The sequence below is a fragment of the Indicator indicator genome, chromosome 25 (assembly GCF_027791375.1).
Source record: "Indicator indicator isolate 239-I01 chromosome 25, UM_Iind_1.1, whole genome shotgun sequence".
NCBI lineage: Eukaryota > Metazoa > Chordata > Aves > Piciformes > Indicatoridae > Indicator > Indicator indicator.
In genome coordinates, this window is record NC_072034.1 from 15,412,070 (window position 1) to 15,434,082 (window position 22,013).

At 47.7% G+C, this 22,013-nt stretch overlaps 1 protein-coding gene across 3 annotated transcripts; it reads right to left on the minus strand.

Annotated features, from left to right (window-relative positions):
* Positions 1 to 3,896: 3,896 nt before the first annotated feature.
* RASGEF1B (RasGEF domain family member 1B) lies at positions 3,897 to 19,874 on the minus strand. 3 transcript variants are annotated; one of them, XM_054392292.1, is made up of 14 exons: positions 19,668 to 19,874; positions 19,095 to 19,217; positions 18,269 to 18,406; positions 16,183 to 16,185; positions 14,910 to 15,122; positions 14,747 to 14,821; positions 11,964 to 12,059; positions 11,280 to 11,382; positions 10,694 to 10,773; positions 9,864 to 9,959; positions 8,444 to 8,539; positions 6,563 to 6,686; positions 5,807 to 5,879; positions 3,897 to 3,921 (listed from the first exon to the last, which is right to left on the minus strand). In XM_054392292.1, exons 1-14 carry the CDS (start codon positions 19,842 to 19,844, stop codon positions 3,897 to 3,899), a joined length of 1,422 nt encoding a protein of 473 aa, XP_054248267.1. In that variant the 5' UTR covers positions 19,845 to 19,874. The 3 variants fall into 3 exon arrangements, with proteins under 3 accessions (XP_054248267.1, XP_054248268.1, XP_054248266.1); XM_054392293.1 differs by lacking the exon at positions 16,183 to 16,185; XM_054392291.1 differs by lacking the exons at positions 16,183 to 16,185; positions 19,095 to 19,217 and having other exon boundaries at positions 19,668 to 19,844.
* Between the last annotated feature and the right edge of the window lie 2,139 nt (positions 19,875 to 22,013).

The window sequence follows — 22,013 nt, forward strand, 5'->3', positions numbered from 1 at the left end:
CACATGGTTGCAGGTAACTGATTATCATTTGCATGATTCATAGAATGGTTTGGGTTGAAAGGGACCTTAAAGACAATCTCATTCCAACCCCCTTGCCATGGGACACCTTCCACTAGATCAGGTTCTCAAAGCCATCAGGATGATGCCAATAAAATGTATCCAAGCAGCAGAAAAGGGAAATATTTGGATTATAAGGATTGGTATTGTTCCTGTTGACTTTGCCAGACACCTAGGCTCTTTTGATCTGATTCAGATGGGTCCATAAAAATCAGTTTGCTTTGCACCACAAAGAAATGTTTGAGCTCTTTCTACAGGAGACTACAATGCTGCTTCTGTCCCCATTAACCTCTAAGCATCTGTCAGCACTGAGCTGGGATTTTCAGTCCTGGCTGAGCACTCCACTTGTAGAGCTATTAAGTTCTTGCAGCTCCTCCTTACAGAGAGTTTGTGCTGCTTCCTTTAGAGGCTGGTGAGCCATACAAGAGTCAGGCATCTTCTCTCTCACTTGCTGCAGGTGTGCCAATGGCTTTCTGCCAGCCAGCACCCAACAGTCTCACAGCAGCTCAGGATGTTCAAAACTGAAGCTTAGCACAGTGCCTGCACCAAATAATACAGCAAAGGTTTCAGTGTTTGATGACAACTCCTATCACTCTAACATCAAATCTTAAGCTAATGCCCACAGGAGTAGCCTCTGGCTTGCCCAGAGCAAGGGAATTTGCATCCACAGGCTCCTGCACCTGCTGCCCAGCCTCTGTGCTAAGGCAGCAGTGCCTCAGCCACAGCAATCACCCTGCTGTGTGCTGCCTTTTCTTGGCAAGAGGCTGGCCCATGAGACAACACATTGCTCCTGTGCTCTGGTTAGAAGCTGTACAATGCTGTTTGTGTTTTTATTTACAAAGGCTTCCTTCCAAGTGCACAGACAACAAACCCATCTCCAACCAGGAGAGCAGTCCCAGCAGTGTTACAGTGGAGGAGGGCAGGAGGGCAGCTCTTCTTACAGGTAAGCTAACCCTCTATTCAACCCTCTGGCTTTCTCCAGAACTAAAAAATGTAATAAAAACCATGACAATGAGGATACCAAATCACAGAAGCTCATTTATGTACCTCAGCATCCTATCATCCTACTTCCAGAATATGTGGAAGAGGACTACACCATTTTCCTAAGCTTTTTGCATGAAGTAACTCCTTCCTGTAACCCTTCAGCAATGAGGGAGGGCTTTAGAGAGGAAGGTGGGAAAGACTTCACCTGATGAAAGCTGGGAGGTAATGAACTGCAGCACCAGTGTTCCCCTTTCAAGAGTTAGCCTCTTCTTCCTCCTTCACACTGACTGGAGAATGGGAGTGGAGCAGGAGCAGAAGAGTCCTTCTCCACCTGGTGCTCCTGGGATATGTAATTCATTAAGTGCCAACACCTTGCCCCAGCAAAGAGGATGTGTATAAGGACAACATCCCCACTGATGAAGGCTACTTCAGCAGGTTCCTACAGAGCTGAAACATGAAATGCTTGTCTGAACAGGCATGGAGAGAACATCAAACCCAGACTAGCTGAAAACTCCAGAGATGCAGTGCAACAAATAGAGATATTTATTCTTAGTTCTTTTTTAAATAACAGAGGCAGGATCATTGCAAATCCCCCCTCCCCCACCCCTTTTTTTGTTGTTGTTGCTGTTCCAAGTATGTGCTTTTGCTTAGTGATTTTGTGTCCAGGGTGATCTACAGCTACAGGATTATTTTTTCCCCATCAGGTTCTTCCTAGGATAAAGGGAGTGACTACATGTTCGGAGCTATTGGAGAGTTACTAGGAGTGTGACAGAGTGAACTGCTTCAGTCATCAACACAACCCATGGAGCAAGCAGCCAGGGAGACTGATTTGCCCACAGCTGGAGGTGAGAAGAAGCCTCCTGTGGTTTTGGTGTTGGCCTCTTGCTGTTTCAGCCAAAGTGGGTTGTGTTCTCCATGGTTACCCTTTCCAACAAAAAAGGCAATTATAAAATGACTTCATAAAAACATACTCCCCTGTTTCAACACACTTGGGACCCCACTTCCTCAAGGACTCTTCCAGAAAGGTCAGGTTGTTCAACTGGATAGAAGAAGAAGGTGGTCGAGGATGGAAGAGTAGAGAAAGAAATCTGCATAGGAAAAATAGGACTGTTTGTAGCATGTGGTGGGAAGGGGGAAGCAGAAAGGAAGGGGAGGAAGGAAGGAGAAAGGAAGGAGAAAGGAGAAAGGAAGGGAAGGAAGGAAGGAGAAAGGAGAAAGGAAGGGAAGGAAGGAAGGAGGAAGGAGAAAGGAAGGGAAGGAAGGAAGGAGGAAGGAGAAAGGAAGGGAAGGAAGGAAGGAGGAAGGAGAAAGGAAGGGAAGGAAGGAAGGAGGAAGGAGAAAGGAAGGGAAGGAAGGAAGGAGGAAGGAGAAAGGAAGGGAAGGAAGGAAGGAGGAAGGAGAAAGGAAGGGAAGGAAGGAAGGAGGAAGGAGAAAGGAAGGGAAGGAAGGAAGGAGGAAGGAGAAAGGAAGGGAAGGAAGGAAGGAGGAAGGAGAAAGGAAGGGAAGGAAGGAAGGAGGAAGGAGAAAGGAAGGAAGGAGAAAGGAAGGGAAGGCAGGGAAGGAAGGAAGGCAGGAAGGAAGGAAGGCAGGAAGGCAGGAAGGAAGGAAGGAAGGAAGGAAGGAAGGAAGGAAGGAAGGAAGGAAGGAAGGAAGGAAGGAAGGAAGGAAGGAAGGAAGGAAGGAAGGAAGGAAGGAAGGAAGGAAGGAAGGAAGGAAGGAAGGAAGGAAGGAAGGAAGGAAGGAAGGAAGGAAGGAAGGAAGGAAGGAAGGAAGGAAGGAAGGAAGGAGAAAGGAAGGGAAGGAAGGAAGGGAAGGAAGGAAGGAAGGAAGGAAGGAAGGAAGGAGAAAGGCAGGGAAGGAAGGAAGGGAAGGAAGGAAGGAAGGAAGGAGAAAGGAAGGGAAGGAAGGGAAGGAAGGAAGGAAGGAGAAAGGAAGGGAAGGAAGGAAGGAAGGAAGGAAGGAAGGAAGGAAGGAAGGAAGGAGAAAGGAAGGGAAGGAAGGAAGGAGAAAGGAAGGGAAGGAAGGAAGGAGAAAGGAAGGGAAGGAAGGAAGGAGAAAGGAAGGGAAGGAAGGAAGGAGAAAGGGAAGGAAGGAAGGAAGGAGAAAGGGAAGGAAGGAAGGAAGGAGAAAGGGAAAGCAAGCAAGCAAGAGATCCTTCCTAGAAATTGTAGAATAGTCCAAGCTACATAGCTACAGTATTTCTGCAGCAGGTGTGATTTCGAACACAGCTTTGATTTTCATTTAGCATTTGACATTTAAAAAATAACTTAGGATCACAATGAGTTTGCTTTCCAGCAGCTAACTCAAAAACATAATGGAAAAAAGAAAAAAAAAAATAAAAAATCCACAGACACCATTCCAGTGGTGAGGGGAAAAATCTCCCCAGCAGCCAGATTTTTTCTGTCCACTCCTTTCACTTCCCTGCAATCCCAGTCAGGCAAAGTTCTTGGCTTATTGGGAATGGAAGTTCTTCAGGGCAGGTTTAGGTTTCACTGAAAGGAATGGTGATTTCTGTTGGTTTTTTTTCCTCCTCTGTAATCTACTATCAACTCTGCAAGCTGCAGGACAACAAAGGGGAAAAATATTCCATCCAGGTGTGAAGTGACTCCTGGGCAAATGATTGTCAGTGCTGTCCTCAAGCAGCAGTCCAGCAGAGCAGGCTGTGATTTTACCTCATCTCTCAGCTCTGAGCAGCTGCTTGCTTTCTCCTGAGTTATCTTGTTTCATCTTTGCTGACACAGTAGCACAACTGACTGTAGGTTTTTCATCCCTTTGCCACTGGGTGTGCAGGAAAACAAAGCAAGCCATGCCCCTTGGTAATCCACGGGAGGCAGAAACAGCAGCCAGCTTGTGCACTAGACTCTGCCCAGCAGCACTGACCTAAAAGGAAGGGAGAAAGGTAAGGAAGTCAGTCAAGACAATCACTAGAATGATGCAGATCTTCTCAGACAGCTTCAGAGTGCCTCGGGTAAGGATCCTGTGAAACTGAATTCTGTGGTGTTACAGATTTTCAAGCTCAGTCTTCATCTGTCTGGCCCCCTGTATAATGGGGAGTGTCTGTGCACTGATGAGAGTAGCTCTGCCTTTCTCCCCAAAAGGTGGAATTGCTACATCCCCTTCTGTGTGGAGATCAGCACAGAGGAGAGGGACCTGGGGGTCCTGATGGACAAAAGGATGCCCATGAGCCAGTAATGTGCCCTTGTGGCCAAGAAGGCCACAGACATCCTGGGGTGTATTAGAAGGGCTGTGGTTTGTAGGTTGAGAGAGGTTCTCTTTCCCCTCTACTCTGCCCTGGTGAGGTCACATCTGGAATACTGTGTCCAGTTCTGGGCCTCTCAGTTCAAGAAGGGCCTCAGGGAACTGCTTGAGAGAGTGCAGGGCAGTACCACAAAGCTGGTAAAGGCAGTGGAACATCTCCCTGTGGGGCCAGGCTGAGGGAGCTGGGGCTTGGAGCAGAGGAGCCTGAGGGGTGTGCAGGGCAGTGTGGGGAGGACAAAGCCAGGCTCTGCTCAGGGATGTCCAAGGACAGCACAAGGGGCACTGGGGGCAAGCTGGAACAGAGGAGGTACCACAGGAACAGAAGGGGAAACTTTGTCACTGTGAGGGTGACAGAGCCCTGGAGCAGGCTGCTCAGAGAGGCTGTGGAGTCTCCTCCTCTGGAGTCATTCCAAACCCACCTAGATGTGTTCCTATATGACCTGCCCTGGGTGATCCTGCTCTGGCAGGGGGGGTTGGACTGGATGATTTCTGGAGGTCCCTTCCAACCCCTAACCTTCTCTGATCCATACACCTGCTTAATTCTGTGTCTCCATCTGTGCACCTGATTCATTTTCTGTGCTGCTATGAATTTGACTTTTAGAAAAATAAGAAGTTGATTGGCAAAAGAAAAGAAAAAACCCTGGTATATGTTTTCTTCCTTCTGTCCTTGATGAAGCTACATTCAACCCACAGCAGAATTCAAGCCAAACCCAGGATTTTGCTTAGATTTGCTTGTCCCAGCCTGGACTCTAAATTGTTACCTAGTTTCATGAATTCATTTCACAGGCTCACAGGATGTTAGGGGTTGGAGGTGACCTCCAGAGATCATCCAGTTCAACCCCCTTGCCAGAGCAGGACCATAGAATCCAGCACAGGTCACACAGGAACACATCCAGATGGCTTAAAAGTCTCCAGAGAAAGAGACTCCACAACCTCTCTGGGCAGCCTGCTCCAGTGCTCTGTGAGCCCCACAGTGAAGTTCCCCCTCACATTGAAGTGGAACCTCCTGTGCTGTAGTTTCTATCCACTGCCCCTTGTCCTATCCCAGGGTGCAACTGAGCAGAGCCTGTCCCCTCCCCATTTGCTCCAGAGCAATCTTCCTGCCAACCTTATCCCTATCTGCAAGGCTGGGTGTATAAAGGGATGCAGCAGCTGCAGAAACATCTGCTTGGAAACCCAAATGCTCTGTGTCCAGTGCTTGGCAGGAAGCAGACATTTCTTTGACATTTACCAAGTATTTTTTCCTACACTGAGGAGCACAAGAAATTAAGATACAAAACGACTTCTTCTAATTCCCACCCCCTAAGGGAGAGAAGGCTTCAGAGGGTTTGAGATACAGACTGACTGTTCTCTTTCTTCCATGAGCCCCAGATGGAAGGGGGATTTACAGGGATGCTGTGCCCCATCTGTTGGAAGATGCAGAGTGCCATTTGGCTGGAACTCTTTTGGTGCTTGCTCTGTGTCCCATTCTCTTTGTGTACTGGTGGGGGTAGCCTCTGACACCAACCTGAGTGTCTTCCATCTGTCCTTTTCAATGTGGTTCTCGGGACTTTCGCTCTCGTAGGAAGCCAAGTAAAGTGCTGCAAGCAGAAGCAAATACAAGAGGTTAAAAGCCTGCTGCCATTTTCAGACTGGCTCTCCCTGGCAAATGGACTGCAGTCAAAATGAAGCAGGCTTGCATTATCCATTCCTCAGATGAGGGCTCCAGAACACCATTAGAAGCAGAGAATTGCTTAAGAATTACATCCAGACAACGCTAACAAACACTGCCTGAGAACAAAGGCTGTCCTGAGGGGGAATAAAACCCAACCAGTGAAAACTGAAAAGCACAAGAGGGGAAGAGAAGACTGAAAAGAAAAAGAGAGCCCAGAGACATGGTGCTTTATAGCAGATACTGAAGTCCCTGTTGTTTTTTGTTTGGTTGGGGTTTTTTTTCCTCTCTTTTAGTGCAAAGCATCATGGAAATCTCTATAAATACTTTTCAGAGGATATTTACAGGGACCACATATCCAATCCTTTTTTTTTTTTGCCTTTTTTTTTCATTCCGTTTCAGAGAAAAGCAAAACATCAACTCTCACAGACCAGAAAAACCAAAATCCTAGTTTCTTTCTCATTTGTAAGGGAGAAGCACTTTTTACTTTCCAAACAGAGGTCTCAGGAAAAAACACAAAGAAAAAAAATTTCTTTTTACTGTGAGGAAACCACAACTTTACATAGAGGCTAAGCAGTAGCAAGTGTCTGCAGACCTGCAAAAGCTCCTTACCATCATCACTGAAGACTGGGACAGTGAGCAAGTACTGCAGAACCTTCAGATCCCTTTCAAAAGGACACTCCACTTGCTTCCACGTCATGAACTCACTGACTTGTTTTGCCAGCTCCCAAAATTTCTGTCAGGACAGGAGAGAAAAGAGAAGAGGTGCCACACAGTGGGCACTATTTACCCTGAGCAGGTTTTTAAGAGGGAGAGATCTTAGTTTCAGGTCCAAGGTTGGATTCTCCCCAGCTTTCAAGTTAGAATGGAAAGTGCTCTGCCTCAACAACTCAGCTTTGCATTTCTGCTTCAAACTGAGATGAATTCCCACTCCTGCACCCTGACAAAATGGTTGTTATTTATGAATTTACATAGTGGAATCACAATCTGCACTTCATTTCTTTCCAAGGAGCTGGTAAGAACACTTATGCCCAAATCTTGACCTTGATGGTGCTCATGTTTGTTTGTATCCCTGTGACACATTTAGTAATTTCCACACCAAGAGGCTCTTTATGCTTACTACTGCCATTTTGAAATGCAGATGTTCCCTTTCAATTAGCTCATCTGAAATGCTCCCACATTTTCTTGCTGGAAATCGATTCAAAAAATAAAAATTCCTCCTGCAGTGTGTTGTTCTCAGTCATTGATAAGTTCTTTCAAATGAAGTTTAACGTGCCTCAAGTGCACATGGATTCCTTGAGTAAAAGAACACTCCAGATCTGAATCACAGAATCCTGCAATCATAGAATGGTCTGGGTTGGAAGGCACCTCCAAAGCTCATCCAGTCCAACCCCCTCTGCAGTCAGCAAGGACATCCCCAACTAGATCAGGTTGCCTAGAGCCCTGTTGAGCCTCACCTTGAATATCTCCAGGGATGGAGCCCCAACCACCTCCCTGGGCAACCTGTTCCAGTGTGTCACCACCCTCATGGTGAAGAACTTGTCCTAACATCCAATCTCAATCTGCTCTACTCTAGTTTGAAGCCATTGCCCCTCATCCTATCACTGCAGGCCTTTGCAAACAGTTTCTCTCCATCCTTCTTATGGCCCCTTCAGGTACTGAAAGGCTGCTCTAGGGTCTCCTTGGAGCCTTCTCTTTTCCAGGCTGAACACCCCCAGCTCCCTCAGCCTGTCCTTGTAGCAGAGGTGCTCCAAACCCCTGAGCATTTTCATGGCCCTCCTCTGGACCTGCTCCACTCCATCAGGTCCACGTCCTTCCTGTGTTGAGGGCTCCAGAGCTGGACACAGTACTCCAGGTGAGGTCTCACCAGAGCAGTGTAGCTTTAGAACAAGCTGATTCAGGCTGATGATTACAAATGAAATGTACTGCAATGTTGTGTGTCTGACCCAGGCTTCTTGAAAGCTGCAAGCAGCAGCAAACAAATGACTGGGCAATCCACACTGCCAGGTAAAGAGTCTGAAATGGGAGGCAAAAGAACTACTGAAAGACAACAGACTCAAAACTCCCTCACTGCTGCTCTGGTGCAGTTCTTCAGAGACAGTCTGGGACTTAATTGCACAAAATCACTGCCTGCATCTTGAGAAAAGGATGAATTCAACTTTTACTTGTGGAATTGAACAAGCAGCTCTGAAAGTCTAATTTGACTGAATCTGTCATCAAGTAGAAGAAATCTGTGAGGTGAAAAATGTAGATGAATTTGGGCACTGGGAAAAAGTTCTGACTTTACCTATGAAAAAATTGTGACTACCAAAAGGGTCTCTATGAACATTCCATCCACAAGAAAACAGCTTTTTCCTGAGCACCTCCTAGCTTCTGTGGAAAGCAGCAGATACACTCCAATTCCAGTCTAATTTTGCTCTCTCTCTACTCAGTGGAATCTGAGCCACAATCTGGGCTGCCCCAGATCAATACCACAGCCAGTGCTCTACTTACCTCAAAATTGACATGGCCATTTGGAAGATGATTGGCACAACCCTCATTGAGGAAGTAAATATCTTTGATCAAGAGGCTGAAGAAAGGGATCACAATCTGAGGGAAGAACAACATTATTCTCAGCCTGATCTCAAATCAAAACCATGATGACTGTACAAAGGAAAATCAAAGGAACTCATAGAATCACAGAAACATTCAGGTTGGAAAAGATCCTTGGGATCACCAAGTCCAACCATTAACCCTACTCTACAAGGGTCACCCCTAAACTGTATCCCCAAGCACCACGTCCATTAAATACCTCCAGGGTTGGTGACTCCACCACCTCCCTGGCCAGCCTCTGCTAGTGCCTGACCACTCTGCTGAAACTAAGAATCCCAAGACCAAAGCTGTTACAGATTTAAGACTAAGATCTTAGTTGTAAATAAGTTTTTCCAGAGAATTCAAGAAAGTCCAGGGGATGGACAGTCCCCAAGGGGCTGAACAGAACATAAGAGATATTTTTATCCCATGTCATTGGTCTGTAAAATTCCTATATAATCTGCAGCACAGCTTGGGTTTGCCTCTTTCTTGCTTCTTTTCCCCCCTATCTCTACTTCTGCCTGCTCATTTCTGGTTGGGTTATGGTGAGAAACAGTGGTGGGGAGTGGAGAGAGGTAATACTTTGTTAGCTGGTAGCAGCCCTTGGGCTCTTTGTCCAGAGGGTGATCTGGGGGGTCTGAGATTTGTTGGGTTATATGTATGTATGTCTATGTTTATTACCTTTTATATATAGTTTACATTTGTATTTAATCTACATTTCTAAATATTCTTTTCATTTAGCTTCCACATTCTGAGTAGGTGTGGTTAGTTCATAGAATCCTGGAATTGTCAGGGTTGGAAGGGACCATAAGGCTCAGCCAGTCCCAACCCCCCTGCCATGGGCAGGGACACCTCACACCACAGCAGGTTGCTCACAGCCACATCCAGCCTGGCTGCAAAAACCTCCAGGGATGAGGCTTCCACCACCTCCCTGGGCAACCTCTGCCAGGCCCTCACCACCCTCCTGGGGAAGAATTTCTTCCTAACGTCCAATCTCAATCTCCCCACTTCTAGTTTTGCTCCGTTCCCCCTGTTTCTATTACTACCTGACACCCTCAAAAGTCCCTCCACAGCTTTCTTGGAACCCCCTTCAGATCCTGCAAGGCCATCAGAAGGTCTCCTGGGAGCTTTCTCTCCAGACTGCACAACCCCAACTCTCTGTCTGTCCTCAGAGCAGAGCACCTCCAGCCCTCTGCTCATCCTCGTGGCCTTTCTCTGGACACCTTCCAGCACAGTTCCCCTTTTGGGGCAAATTCCATGTTCTGCCTGGTGTCAAAGCAGCACAAAAGCTGAGGAAGCACATTTGTTTTTTGCCCACTGCCAGGCCCTGTGCAGTCCATACCTTCTCTCTGTTGCTGTGAGCTGTCAGGGACCTCTGAGCGGCGCCGCGCAGAGCAGTTCGGTAGTTATAGAAATTGCTGGAAGGGTCCATCTGATGCTGCAAGGCATGAAGGTCGTGTCAGAAACAAGACAGTGCCAACACCACACACACTCCTTTTCACTTCAGCAGCTCTTTTAGAAGAGCAGGAAGTCTGCTGAATAGCAGCACAACTATGGCCTTTTAGAGGCCTGCAGTGTCTCTTCACCTGTCCATTTGATCAGTAGATAAACTCATTTTCATACAGTTGCAGGATTGTTTGGGTTGGAAGAGACCTCTAAGACCATCAAGTCCAACCATCAACCTTAGACCATGTCCCCCAGTGCCATAGTCTGAACTCCTCCAGACTTGGGGACTCCCTCACCTCCCTGAGAAGCCTCTTCAAATCCCTGACCACTCTTGCAGCAAAGAAATTTCTCCTCATTTCCAACCTAACCCTCCCCTGGCATAATTTCAGGCCACTTCCTCTCCTTCTGTCACCTGAGACTAGGGAGAAGAGACAAACTCCCACCTGGCTCCAGCCTCCTTTCAGGGAGCTGGGAGAGAGCAATGAGGCCTCCCCTCAGCCTCCTCTTCTCCACACCCCCATCATCATCATATTTAAAAAAACTTCAATTTCCTCCTTCTACATCCCAAGAATACAACTTGGCTGAACGATTTCCATTACAGCTTCTAGAGTTTCCGTCAAGAGCACAAAGGAACTAAATGAAACACTTCGTAATGAAGCCAAACTCAGATTTTAGAGCAGTTAAAATACCTTTGCAGAGCCATGTCCAAATATTGGCCAAACATACCTCAAGAATATCAAATTTGTCCGTCTTGACTTTGGCCCAAGTCTTCTTTAACCGAGACACAGGACTCATGTTCATGCCAGCTTGATACAAGAGAGGGGAATTGTTGGAGTGAGTGATTCAAAAGCAAAGGAGCTGTTAACAAGAATCAGTATTTTCAAGAGAGCTACTCTGAAATCAGATTCATCACTTTCTTGAAATTCTATTATTAAAAACTACTTTGGGAACAAAATTCAATTACACAATCATAGAATGGTCTGGGTTGGAAGGGACCTCCAAAACTCATCCAGTCCAACCCCCCTGCAGACAGCAGGGATACCCTCAACTAGATCAGGTTGCCCAGAGCCCTTCCATCACTGGGCAGCACCAAAAAGAGACCATCACCTTCATCCTGACACGCACCCCTTGGATAATTATAGACACTGATAAGATTCCCTCTCAGCCTTCTCTTCTCCAGACTAAACAGCCTCCAACATTTCCCCCTCCCAGCTTCCCCCGAGCATGCTAAGCAGCAGACTTTTAGATAAAGCTTTCCTTTTGCTATATCCAGACTCAATCAGAGCCAAGAGGCCTCAGAGCTCATACTTACAGACAATGGCCATTAAGGAGTTGAAGTTGCCAATGTTAAAACATTCCCGTGCCACATCAATGAAATATTCTATCACTCTTGCTCTGTGCTTCTTCTTCACAGGCTGCAAGAGATGCCACCAACGTCACACTCCTCAGGAGCACTCCCACCCATCCCCAAAAGAAACAGCACCCCTGTTAAAAGTCTTTTCCACCTCTACCACCACTTCACACCATGCTTTACGTGCAGAGGAAGCCACACTTGCTGTGTTCTAAAGCCCTCAGGATAGAAAAGACAATCCAGATACAGGGCAGCTAGAGAGCAACAGGTAAAGAAGCTCTGCCAAGAAGAAGGGGCTGGAGAACAGCAGAGCAGAGAAGGCAGTCAGCATAGAGGAGGCAAAAGAGGTCTCCCTAAGAGGTGAGAAGGGCAGGTCAGATGCATTCCTGTGCCAGAAAGGGTTAACCCAGCAGCACATTGCCACTGTGCCATAGAAACAAGGCTGAGGCCTGAGGATGATGCTGAAAGCATGGAACTTATTGCCAATTCAGCCCTCTGCTGACTTCATCCACACATGAAAGAGTACAAAGCTGAGAGAAGGAGAAGGCCAAGGGCACACTGAAGGGGCACTGAACCTGGGAAGGCTTCACAGTTACAGAAGACTAGACCAAACAAGACCTTCTGTCAGAAAGAGTCTTTGCTCACCATACAGATTTCTGTTGCAACCAGGTAACTGAGCCTGTTAAACCATTCCACATAGGCTTCCAGATTCTGGGTCTTCTTTTGGTCTCTGTAGCATCCCTGCAGACAGAAGAAAAGTAGCAGCTTTCAGTGTAATCTTTCATCTTTTCCCTGAAAGAGACCTTTTGACTTTCTGCACTGCCATCCCCAAACACCTTCAAGGAACAAGAAATTACCCAGGGACAAAAAGCTTGGAAGGAGATGGGCTGCCAAGGGAGGTGGTGGAGTCATTGTCCCTGGAAGTGTTTAAAATAAGACTGGATAAGGACCTTAGTGCCATGGTTTAGTTGATTAGATGGTGTTAGGTGATAGGTTGGACTTGATGATCTCAAAGGTCTTTTCCAACCTGGTTAATTGTGTGATTCTGAGAGCAGCAAGGAGAGTATTTGAGCAAACATCATTTCCTGCTGAGCTGCTGGCTTGGCAAAGCACTCAAGTAGGAATGCAGAATCCATCTCTGATGGAAAGTCCTTCTAGGATGCTGTAAGTAAGGACTTAAGATAGACTTATGCAGACAAAGCTAAGTATCTGCTTAAAGCTTCCTTGAATGTGAGCTCTATTTCATTCCTCACCCCTGTCTCACTGCCAGCAGAGGCAGCATTATGCCCTCTGTGAGTGCAGAAGGCAAGCAGAGGCCAGCCCACTCCACTGGCACCTTGTGTTCAGTTGGTGATGGCAGTCCTAGGAACAATGCTGAGGTCGTATTAGGAAAAATTTCTTTGCTGCGAGAGTGGTCAAGGATTGCAACAGGCTACCCAGGGAGGTGGTGGAGTCACCATCCCTGGAGGTGTTCAAGAAACCTGTGATCATGGCACTTGGGGACATGGCTTGATGGCCATGGTGGTGTTGGGTTGAAGGTCAGACTGGATGATATTAGAGGTCTCTTCCAAATGAAACAGTTCTCTGATTCCACAATTCACATTAACATTCTGCTTCTTCAGTTTGGGACTTCAGCCCTTCTATTTTGCTTGGATTCTCTTGTTCCTAACCAGTGCTGTTTGTTCTGTGGAACATCTTCCACATCACATCTCAGGCTTGCCTGAAAAAGGTCAGACAGCAGTTTTGCTGGTATCTACCTATAAAACCATTTCCAGAGACTGCCTGACTGAACATCAAATTGTAAACCTGACCCATTTCATTCTGTTTGTCAGTTGTAGGGAGGACAGGGATTCAAGTTTCAACTGCCTGGTTTTGTCAGTTTATTTATAGAGCACAGATCAGCTCAAAAGCAGCACTCAAGGAGATAACAACCCTAGTACAGTTAGTTAAAAACACTGAGCTTTCATCTCACATGGATCTACAGCTCACTGTCCCCTTTTTTGTCATCTGTGCTCTAGCTACAAGTTGCCCTAGTTTCCAGTTTGCTGTCAAGAGTTCAGTTTGCTAAAAGGAAAAACAGATGCTGAAAATGAGTAACAGAAAAGCCAAAGTCAAACTCAGCTTTCTCCAGCTGTAGACCACATAGGTGGTCTGGAGGAAAAAAAGAAAAAAGGATTAAGTTCTCCCTTAGCTTAAATCAGAAAAAAAACCCAAAAAAACCAGCAAATGTGTTAATTTATTCAATTTGTCAGCGGAGTTTTGGAGCTCCAGAATCACAGAAAACATCAGGTTGGAAGAGATCTCAAAGCTCATCCAGTCCAACCCTCAACCCAGCACTGCAGGGTCAGCACTAAACCATGTCCCTAAGCACCAGCTCCACACACTGCTGGAACACCCCCAGGGATGGTGACTCCAGCACTGCCCTGGGCAGACCATTCCAATGTCTGAGAACCTTCTCTGTGAGGAATTATCTCCTAGCATCCAGCCAGCACCTCCCCTGGTGCAGCTTGAAACCATTTCCTCTGGTCCTGTTTCTTGCTACCAAGGAGCAGAGGCTGCCCCCTCCTCACTCCAACCTCCCTTCAGGGAGCTGTAGAGAGCAATGAGGTCTCCCTCAGAAGTTGTCCTCCAGGAAGGAAAACCATCAACAACATTTTGAATATAGTAAGTCCTAAAGCATTTTCACTATAAAGCTCTTTTCTGATACTCCTCATTTCTTGCTTCCAGCTCGGAGCTATCTGAGCTCCAGGATGTTAAATGCCTCATTTCAGAGGTGCTCCAGGTCTGTGTCAGTTACAGAATCACTGAATGTTAGGGGTTAGAAGAGACCTCAAAAGATCATCTAGTCCAGCCCTGCCTGCCACAGCAGGATCTAGACATTTCTCCATCCTTTCATGGCTGAGGTGACCTAATAGCTTACTGTCACTGTAGTATCAGTTCCGTTCATCCAACTTTTGTCCTCTATCCTTTGGTCTTGAAGAAGAGGAGAAGAGGAGGCCCAGGGGGACCTTACTGCCATCTACAACTACCTAAAGCAAGGTTGTAGCCAGGTGGGTGTTGGTCTCTTCTCCCAGGCAAGCAGGAACAGAACAAGAAGACACAGTCTCAAGCTGTGCCAGGGGAGGTTCAGGCTGGGTGTTAGGAAGAAGTTCTTCCCAGACAGAGAGATTGGCCATTGGGATGTGCTGCCCAGGGAGGTGGTGGAGTCACCATCCCTGGAAGTGTTTAAAACAAGCCTGGATGAGAAACTCAGTGCCATGGGTTAGTTGATTAGATGGTGTTGGGTGCTAGGTTGAACTGGATGATCATCTCTCAAAGGTCTTTTCCAACCTGGTTAATTCTGCAATTCTGAACTTGATGTGGGACTTACTCACTGGAGTCAAACAGATGAGACTGCTCCTTTAGATGGCAGGGAAGGTGTTAGTTACCTTGTCATTATCCAAAGGATCCTTTTGCACAAATGCCTGGACAAATTCTTCTGGCCCAATATAATTGAGTCTCTCCTAAACAAAGCAGATGAACAGAGAGGTCATAACCTCCATGTCAAAAAGAGGAGGAAAATGAAATCAGACTCAAAGTACAACAACTCACCAGCTCTATGTGTGTCAGCTGCTGAGCCAGCAGGTAGGGATCGTTGCAGACAGTGATGATGTCCCTCTGGATGGTCTGGGGCCTGGCCTTCAGAAGTGTGAGGTGATCTTTGGATGTGGCATTAATTTTTGCAAGTACTTCCTCGTACTGGCCAACAGTGGCGAGCTTCCGGAGCAGGTTCTGCAGGAGCTGCTGTACATTCTTCCTGTACATCTGGCAGGACATGAAATCATTGGCAGATGGTTTCAAAGTGGGAGAAGACAGCATTAAAGTCTGCAGGACACCAAAACAGATTGATGCTGATGCTTGTACTTTCATAGAATCATAGAGTGGGATGGAAGGGACCTCCAAAGGGCATCCAAGTCCAACCCCCTCTGCAGTCAGCAGGGATATCCCCAACTAGATCAGGCTTCCAGAGCCCTGTTGAGCCTCACCTTGAGTATCTCCAGGGATGGGGCCTCAACCACCTCTCTGGGCAACCTGTTCCAGTGTCTCACCACCCTCACTGTAAAGAATTTCTTCCTAAGATGCAGTCTAAATCTCCACTCTTCTCTCTTAAAGCCATTGCCCCTGTCCCTACAAGCCCTTGTACATGATGAACATGATGGTGTGTTGTAGGACACAGAGAGGGGGGAAAAAAAAGAGAAGGACTGGAATTAAACTGAGGGAGAAGAGGTAGGGAGAAATGAACCAAAGAAGGTTTTTCCAAAGACCTTTTTCTGATGGAGCAATATGTTACATGGTGAAAAAATATTTCCTAGCATCCAGCCTGAACCTCCCCTGGTGCAGCTTGGAACCATTTCCTCTGCTCCTATGGCTTGACACAAAGGAGAAGAGGCTGCACCCTCCTCACTCCAACCTCCCTTCAGGGAGCTGTAGAGAGCAATGAGGTCAATGTACCTTTTGTAGTAAGGGGCCCAGAATGAACACAACACTCGAGGTGTGGCCTCCCCAGCGCTGAGCACAGGGGGATGGTCACCTCCTGTCCGTGCTGGCCACAGTATTTCTAATCCAAGCCAGGATGCCATTGGCTTTCTTGGCCACCTGGGCACTGCTGACTCCTATTTAATTGACTGTCAGCCAGAACCTCCAGGTCCCTCTCCAAGTTGTAGTTTTCCAACCACACAACCCCAAGTCTGTAGCTTACCATGGGGCTGTTGTGACCCAGGTGGAGGGCCTGGCACTTGGGACTTTCTATGAGTCCATATCTGATGCTTTAAGCTCAAGACAATTCTTCCTGCTCCAGTTTTGCTTTTGAAACTTTTCCCCAAACCTGCTATAGCTCTTCCAAGTGAGCTACAGCTCAGAGGCCTGAATCCAGCACAGCTTACTCACACAAACCAAAGAAATTATCAACATCTGCAGGGATTTCTCAGACCTGCAGAGCTTCCCAGTGACTAACTAGCTATTTCCAAGCACAATCACTAAAATGGAAAATACTAACACCCACAAAGCTGTGTCTGTCACACACAGATTGCATCAGGTTGAAAGAGACACTGAAAGGTCACCTTGTCCAACCCCCCCTGCAGCAAACAGGGACACCCCCAACTAGAGCCAGTGATCCCAAACATGCACAGCGCATCTTTCAACTCCAAACAGCAACAAAAAGATCCATAATAAATAACAAAAAATCATAGAATTGTTAGGGTTGGAAAGGACCTCAGGGATCATCCAGTTCCAACCCCCCTGCCATGGGCAGGGACACCTCACACCACAGCAGGTTGCTCACAGCCACATCCAGCCTGGCTGCAAAAACCTCCAGGGATGAGGCTTCCACCACCTCCCTGGGCAACCTCTGCCAGGCTCTCACCACCCTCCTGGCCAACAACTTCTTCCTCACATCCAATCTGAATCTACCCATTTCTAGTTTTGCTCCATTCCCCTCAGTCCTATCACTCCCTGACACCCTCCAAAGTCCCTCCCCAGCTTTCTTGTAGGCCCCTTCAGATCCTGGAAGGCCACAAGAAGGTCTCCTCAGTCTTCTCCTCTCCAGACTGAACAGGCCCAACTCTTTCAGTCTGTCCTCATAGGAGAGGTTTAGCAGTGACCTGACAGTGTTGGGTTAATAGTTGGACTTGATGATCTTAAAGGTCTTCTCCAACCAAATCAATTCTATGATTCTAAGCATGCAGAATATGAACATCCTTCACATTTCTCAGCAGTCAAATCAATTCAGCTAAGACTGCAAAATCCTCTGTTTAAAAGGAAGTCTTACGAGCTCAACCCTTCTGAACCCACCAACACCCAGAGTTGTGACAACTCACCACCCTCATGGGGAAGAACTTCTTCCTAACATCCAATCTCAATCTCCCCATTTCTAGTTTTGTTCCATTCCAAATAATCCCACTGGGATTGTCCTCCCCTCCACGTATGTGCTGGTTTGAGGCCAGCCAGAACATCTCTTGCCCCGAAAGGGACAAAAGAATGACACACGCAAACAGATTGGAGAGTGATGGAAAAGTTTAAATGGAAAAGCAATTGGTGAAGCTACAGAGAACTACAAACTACAAAGCATAGTGGAAAAGAAGATCCTAAGGCATACAGAACCCCCTCACAGAATTCCCAAAAGCTTCCCAATCCTCCCTTCCTCCCACCTGAGGGTCTACCCAATCCCTCAGGGCTCTTCCTTCCCCCCCCCCTCCCACTGCTAGGCAAGTCTCAGGCTGGCCAGGTCTGAGACTGCCCACCCCCTCCATTCTCCTCCTGGCATTAGGCCTAGACAGGCCTAAGAGGCCTGAGATACTCCCCTGGCATTACCCGATAAGAGAGGACATCTCCCGTGGGAGCAGAGAGGGAAGAAAGAGGAAGAGAATGACTCTGCAGATGGCCTTATAGGGTGCAGGATTTATGGGTAGAAATACGTCGTTTCCTGTGTCCACCCCTGTGGGTGGGCACCCAGGACACCAGAGGTGTATCTCATGCGGCAGTGGCAGGGGGCACCCAGCCCAAACTGCCACAACGCAGCACACAGCTGAAGCCTCAGAGCTTCTGTCCTGCACATCCTGTGCTCATGTAGAGCAGCCATAGCTACAGAGCTGTGGGAAACAAGGTGCCGGAGCAGTATGAAGAGGGTGCTGGGAGGCTGTTGGTGGAGACACCATCCCTGGAGTTGTTTAAAAGGCATTCTGCACAATAGTATTATGGGTTTGGGGATGGAGTGAACCCTGCCTACGCTTTGAAAAGGATCTGTTTATGCTGTGAAGTCTTTCTAGGTCTAGCTACTAGACAGCTATCAGCCCACCACCACCTTCAAACTAAGTCCACTCAGAGCCTTACCCTGTTATCCACAATAAACCTGCCCTCTCAAAGCACTAAAGGAACACCTTTTTATCCAAGGACTTCATGCACAGACAACTTACCTCATCACCACTGGCTATCCTTTGTGCTAACTCCTTCAAGTTCCTCATCATTCTCTCATCTCGGAAATCATAAGGGAAGGTCTCTGTCCACTCAGTCAACAGCTGCAGGATTTTGGGTGCAATTTTTCGTATCCAGTTCTATTTGAGAACAGAAGGAGGAATGTTACATGGAACAGCAACACAGCACATGAATAACCCAAAAGGAACAGAATTCCTTTCTAAGGGATGATGTGGAGCGTAAGGGTTGATGGTTCTCTCCTCTGGTGAGACTCCACCTGGAGTACTGCGTCCAGTTCTGGAGCCCTTGTTACAAGAAGGATCTGGAGGTGCTGGAAGGTGTCCAGAGAAGGGCCACAAGGATGAGCAGAGGGCTGGAGCTGCTCTGCTATGAGGACAGACTGAGAGAGTTGGGGCTGTTCAGTCTGGAGAAGAGAAGGCTCCAAGGAGACCTTCTTGTGGCCTTCCAGTATCTTAAGGGGACTCCAAGAAAGATGGGGAGGGACTTTTTAGGATGTCAGGCAGCAATTGGACTGGGGGGAATGGAGCAAAACTAGAAGTGGGGAGATTCAGATTGGATGGTAGGAAGAAGTTTTTCACATTGAGGGTAGTGAGAGCCTGGCAGAGGTTGCCCAGGGAGGTGGTGGAAGCCTCATGCCTGGAGGTTTTTGCAGCCAGGCTGGATGTGGCTGTGAGCAACCTGCTGTGGTGTGAGGTGTCCCTGGCCATGGCAGGGTGGTTGGAACTGGCTGAGCCTTGAGCTCCCTTCCAAGCCTGACAATTCTGTGATTCTGTGGACTCCCAGGAGGCCCTGAGCAAGGCATCATACCTTGTCTGGGCCAGGCTCGCTCGGTCTGCGCTGCTCCGTGCACAGGTGGCAGACTTTGGCCATCAGCTCGTAGGGGTGCATGAAGAGGCGTGAGCTGAGAAGGAAGGTGAAGATGTATGTCCTCTGCAGACAACAAAACAGAGAAAGGGATCGATTACTGCCAGTTGTATCCTTGCTCAGGTCCCTGACAAACCAGTCCCTAACACTTTACCATCTGCAGAAGAAAGACTCTTGGCTGTGGCTGTGCCAGGAGCCTTCAGTACAGCAGTAACATTTTATTTACACTTGGGATTGCTCCTGAAGCAGCTTTTACCTTTGTGCTTGAGCCATGCTATGTAAGATGTAACCAAGGGCTGTGCCCCTCACAACAGGGGTAATAAAGAATGGGGCTGGCTAGGTTAGGTAAGCTGTTGCAGCTGCACTCACCAAGCACATGAGTTTATCCCTCCATTGCTAATTAGTCCCCTGAACCTCTTCCACAGCCATTGGTGTGACACGTTCTGCCCCTGCTACACACCTGAGAGTTCCCTTTAGGAGATGCAGCCATACAGTGAGCTAGGTTTAGAGACTTACATCAGGGTAGTAGTCTACACTGGGTACCAAGTGCTGGATCAGAGCTTCCAGGGACCCTGAGAGAAGGTTGTTGTCATGGTAATAGAGCCCTCCACAGCTGTCCTCTTTGGACTGATAGAGGTTCCTGTTGTAGCCACTGCTGTCAAACATAGCTGCAAAGGGAGGAGTCTGTGGCATCCTCTCCTGGTGAGATACACAAAAGAGATGTTGGATAATTAGCAGAAGGTGGCACATAAAAGGCTTTTTACACTCCAGAGAAGAAAAGGCAGCAGCACGGCCTGGGCTGCTTGCAAACAGCAATGAAGGTTGTGCTGCTGCCTTCCAGCCCAGGCAGATGTTTCAGAGAAGGGCCCATGCAGGCTCTCACCACTGCACCTCTTCTGTATCCTTTTGTTTCTTCATCAAGTGACAGAGAAGTAGTCCAGGTGAAGAGTTAGGAGGAGCAAACAAGAATCCAGACAGATTTGGGGAACTCAGACTTTCTGTAAAGCTTTGGAGGATGTGGCACAATGTTGGCTGACAACTCTGGGGAAATCCTAAGCTAGTGCTCAGTCTGCTATGAGTGCAGAGGGAGAGAAGCTGAAGGGAAGCCCTGAAGAGGTCATATGTGAGGACAGCCTCCCTACATGACATGAAAGCTGTGTAACTGCAATCAGAAGCTTCAATCCCCCAGCTCCACCTTGGTAAATCAGTGCTGGGCTTTTCCAGCTCTACTGTGACAGTTGTGAGCCAGGCTGTGAGCCAAGCTGCAGTACATCTACCTCCACCCACTCTCTGGGTGGCTCCAGAAACTGGGAAGAATATGCCTGGGTACTGTTGCTTACCAGTGATGGCCAAGTCCAGAGCAGGGCCATGGGGATGAGCAGAGGGCTGGAGCACCTCTCCAATGGAGACAGACTGAGAAAGTTGGGGATGTTCAGTTTGGAGAGGAGAAGGCTCCAAGGGGACCTTCTTGTGGCCTTCCAGGATTTGAAGGGGGCTATGAGAAAGCTGGGGAGGGACTTTTTAGGATGTCAGGGAACGATAGGACTGGGGGAATGGAGCAAAACTAGAAGTGCATAGATTCAGATTGGATGTGAGGAAGAAATTCTTCCCCAGGAGGGTGGTGAGAGCCTGGCAGAGGTTGCCCAGGGAGGTGGTGGAAGCCTCATCTCTGGAGGTTTTTGCAGCCAGGCTGGATGTGGCTGTGAGCAACCTGCTGTGGTGTGAGGTGTCCCTGCCCATGGCAGGGGGTTGGAATTGGATGATCCTTGAGATTCCTTCCAACCCTGACAATTCTATCGTTTTATGCTTCTATGGTCTGGGGAACAGACAGATCAGGTGCAGAAAGCTATTGCACAGTACTCCCTCCCCATCCTACCCACAATCTGGAGGCAAGGGAGACAAAACTGGGAAGGTATTATCCACAGGCTGCTGTGCTTGTACATTAATGGAGTGTGTGTGTGGCTGAGAAAAGCACTGATGCTTCTGAACCATCATGGTAAGTGCAGATGCTGCTGCTTTTCTCTCCATCACAGCAAATCCTATTTGGGAAAAGGCTTTTTAAAGCCACAGCCCAGTCTGTGAAACAGTCTCTCCTATTTTGAGAACAAGCAGTGATGTGACAGCCTGGAGATAAATAGCTTGCTGCCATCTGTGTGCTCCCCAGCTCCCAACAAAGCACTCCTCTGAGGGAGCCCAGTGGATAAGAGAAGTTGTTAAGCTAGTGGACCTGAAGCCCCACAGAGACATCATGCACAGTCCTGCTTCTGCTGGCAGCATGTCTGGACAAAGAGGGCATTCAAACCAGCACAAGACAGAGGGATTCAGTAAGTAACTGTCATAAAATGTATATTTTCATATATTTTGCTACTTAATACTACTACTCAAACACCACCATAACTTATGCACAAGATGCATTCACAGGTTCAATTATTGGGTTGTGGGGTTTACACTCCACATCTAAAGACAGTTACATGATTTAAGCACAGATCTAACCTTTCCAATACATCAACTCAAATTGGAGATACAGGTGCTGAGATCTGTGGGTTTCCCACAAATGGGATTCTGTGGCAGACTCCCCAGGGACTCACCACTTGCTCCTCTGTCTGCTATCTCCCCAGATGCTTGGCTATGATTTGAGCTGTCCTTTGCTCAGAGAGGGCTAAGAGCCTCTTTCTTGTCATGCCCAGTCCCAGTCTGGAGCTTGCCCTTGGTTCAGAGAGGGCTAAGAGCCTCTCTCTTGTGCCCAGTTCACAGTCTGGAGCTTGCCTTGGTTCAGAGAGGGCTAAGAGCCTCTCTCTTGTGCCCAATTCACAGTCTGGAGCTTGCCCTTGGTTCAGAGATTGCTAAGAGCCTCTCTCTTGT